Source organism: Echinops telfairi, unplaced genomic scaffold (genome assembly GCF_000313985.2).
Source record: "Echinops telfairi isolate 266 unplaced genomic scaffold, ASM31398v2 ScPeMD7_655;HRSCAF=1070, whole genome shotgun sequence".
Classification (NCBI taxonomy): Eukaryota; Metazoa; Chordata; class Mammalia; order Afrosoricida; family Tenrecidae; genus Echinops; species Echinops telfairi.
Genome location: NW_022104553.1, coordinates 33,790,185 through 33,792,279, shown reverse-complemented (window position 1 = coordinate 33,792,279; position 2,095 = coordinate 33,790,185). Strand labels below are relative to the sequence as shown.

At 58.3% G+C, this 2,095-nt stretch overlaps 1 protein-coding gene across 1 annotated transcript in view; it reads right to left on the bottom strand.

The window, feature by feature from the left end:
• Positions 1 to 1,088: 1,088 nt before the first annotated feature.
• Positions 1,089 to 2,095, bottom strand: part of KMT2B (lysine methyltransferase 2B) — a 19,111-nt gene continuing 18,104 nt past the window's right edge. Inside the window, exons 38-40 of the mRNA XM_045292714.1 lie at positions 1,990 to 2,073; positions 1,749 to 1,878; positions 1,089 to 1,673 (exon numbers count right to left, since the gene is read on the bottom strand). Of these exons, the coding sequence (XP_045148649.1) occupies positions 1,398 to 1,673; positions 1,749 to 1,878; positions 1,990 to 2,073 (490 nt within the window). The 3' untranslated portion in view covers positions 1,089 to 1,397. The remainder of the gene's footprint in view (positions 1,674 to 1,748; positions 1,879 to 1,989; positions 2,074 to 2,095) is intronic.

Here is a 2,095-nt window from a genome sequence, read left to right as displayed (position 1 = left end):
CCCCCCCCAAGTGCTACAGCCTGTCTCGCCTCCTGGACTCTGAGCCGGACCCCGGGCTGCCCTCCGTGTGGTCCACCTACACCCACTCACTGCCTGTCTGGGCCAATTTGCTGCCCACCTGGCCCAACTAGGACGGGCAGATGGCTTGCAGGTATTGTCTAAGCTGAGCTGATCTGGGGCAAACCCAGCCTAGCACTCAATGAAGCGTCCCTGGAACATGCCTCCCTGGGGTGGGATCCTAACCGTGACCACCCCCAAACATCCCCCCCACACACACACACATGCACACGCACATAGGACCCATTCCCATCACGTGGATGTGTGGGAGCGCTGGCCCCAGGCCCTTCTGAGGACATGCCATGCTGTAGGCAGCCGCACAAACAGACTGGATTGGGGGCTGTAGTACAAATGGGGTCTATTTCTAAGGGGGTGTGGCAGTCACATAATCTGTCAATTTGCAAAGGAGAGGAGTCCAGCCTGACAATCAGGTCATAGCCAATGAGGCCTGTGTGTGGGCATGGCCTTTTAAGGATTCTGGGAACTCCTGTCTTCCTCCCGGGAGGCGGGATACACTCTCCCTGAGAGACATTCCTGTTGACAAGCCACATGGAGCTATTCGGGTGGAGACCCGCGCCAGTGCTGAGGATGCTTCCACCACCACTGCGTCCACAAGACTTTCCACCCACTGGCCTGTGGTCTTCCTGCGTGCTGCGTCATTGCCTGTGTTGAGTCTGAAGAGGAATTTATAGATTGGTATTGGCCATATGGGCTAATGGATTTAAGGACTTGATCTGGACTGGGCTGTTTTCTCAATATACAATTGCTCTTTTATATAAAACTCTTTTTTTTTATATATATATATATAAAACTCTTATACACGAGTGTCTATACATTTCTCCAGTCAACCCAGACTAGCAAAGGGGGTGCTAAGTAATGATCTTCTTTTCCAAGGTGGCACTCTTACTCAAGCCACGTGGGGCTGTGCCCTAAAGCCGACAGTGAGCTCACCGTGCCCCCACCGAGCTGCTGAAGCTGCAGCTGATGTGGGTGCGGGTGCCCGGGCATCAGACAAATGGGAAGGCCACATCTCCAAACATCGACAGACTTTATTGTGGGGGGTTCCCACCTGGGACCCCCCTCCCCTTAAATAAAAAAGTGCATAGAAAAGAAGGGATTTAGAAACTTTTGTACAATATCTACATCCTGGGCCCCCAGGGCAGGAAAAGGGGCAATTGCTAGGTGGGCTGGAGGGGGGAAGGCAGGCTCCCGTCACCTGTGGCCCACGTCCACCCTGAGCATGTGGACGGGAAGAGCTACTGGGGGGAGCCGACCGGCAAAGGCCTCTCCGCCCCCAGACTAGGGAACGTCAGCAGGGCGGGCGGGGGAGGTCCCCAGGCTCAGTTGAGGAAGCGCCGGCAGCGCTTGGCGCCGCAGTTGCAGGGCAGCTTGTTGCTGGCGTCCTCGATGGGGAACTTGTAGTCGTAGGTGAGCTCCTCCCCGCGCAGGATGCGGCGCAAGGCGAAGATGACGATGTGCTTCTGGCCCTCCACGTGGATGACGCGCGAGAAGCAGTTGGGCTCACACGAGTGGTTGATGAAGCGGGCCGCGTTGCCGTGCATGGTAGCGTCCACCACGTCGAAGTCGTCCATGCGGAACATGTAGCACCCGATGCCCTGGGGGGGGGGGGGGGTTCAGGGTTCTGTCGCTGCACACGCCCGCCCGTCATCCCCAGGGTCGATGGAGCCCACCTTCCCGTCATAGAACTTCTCCCGCTTGTCAGTCAGCACGGAGCGAATGACGATGCCCGAGTACTCGATGACCATCTCCCCGGCGTCGATGTTGCGCTTGCAGAACAGGCCCCTTCCATGGATGGCCGACCTGTGGGCAGGTGGGGAGGGGGCTTAGGGGGAGGGGGCAGAACGGAGGCAGCCCCACAGCAGGGTGCTAGGCCATCCACCCAAGGGGCACTCTCCCCCTGACCTCACGTACCTGTAGACCCCCACAGCTTCTTTGGATGTTTTCTTGAGGTGGCGAAAGCGCATGGCCATGGGCAGCTCCAGGCTGGTGGCCCGCCTGGGGGGAGGGGGCAGAGACC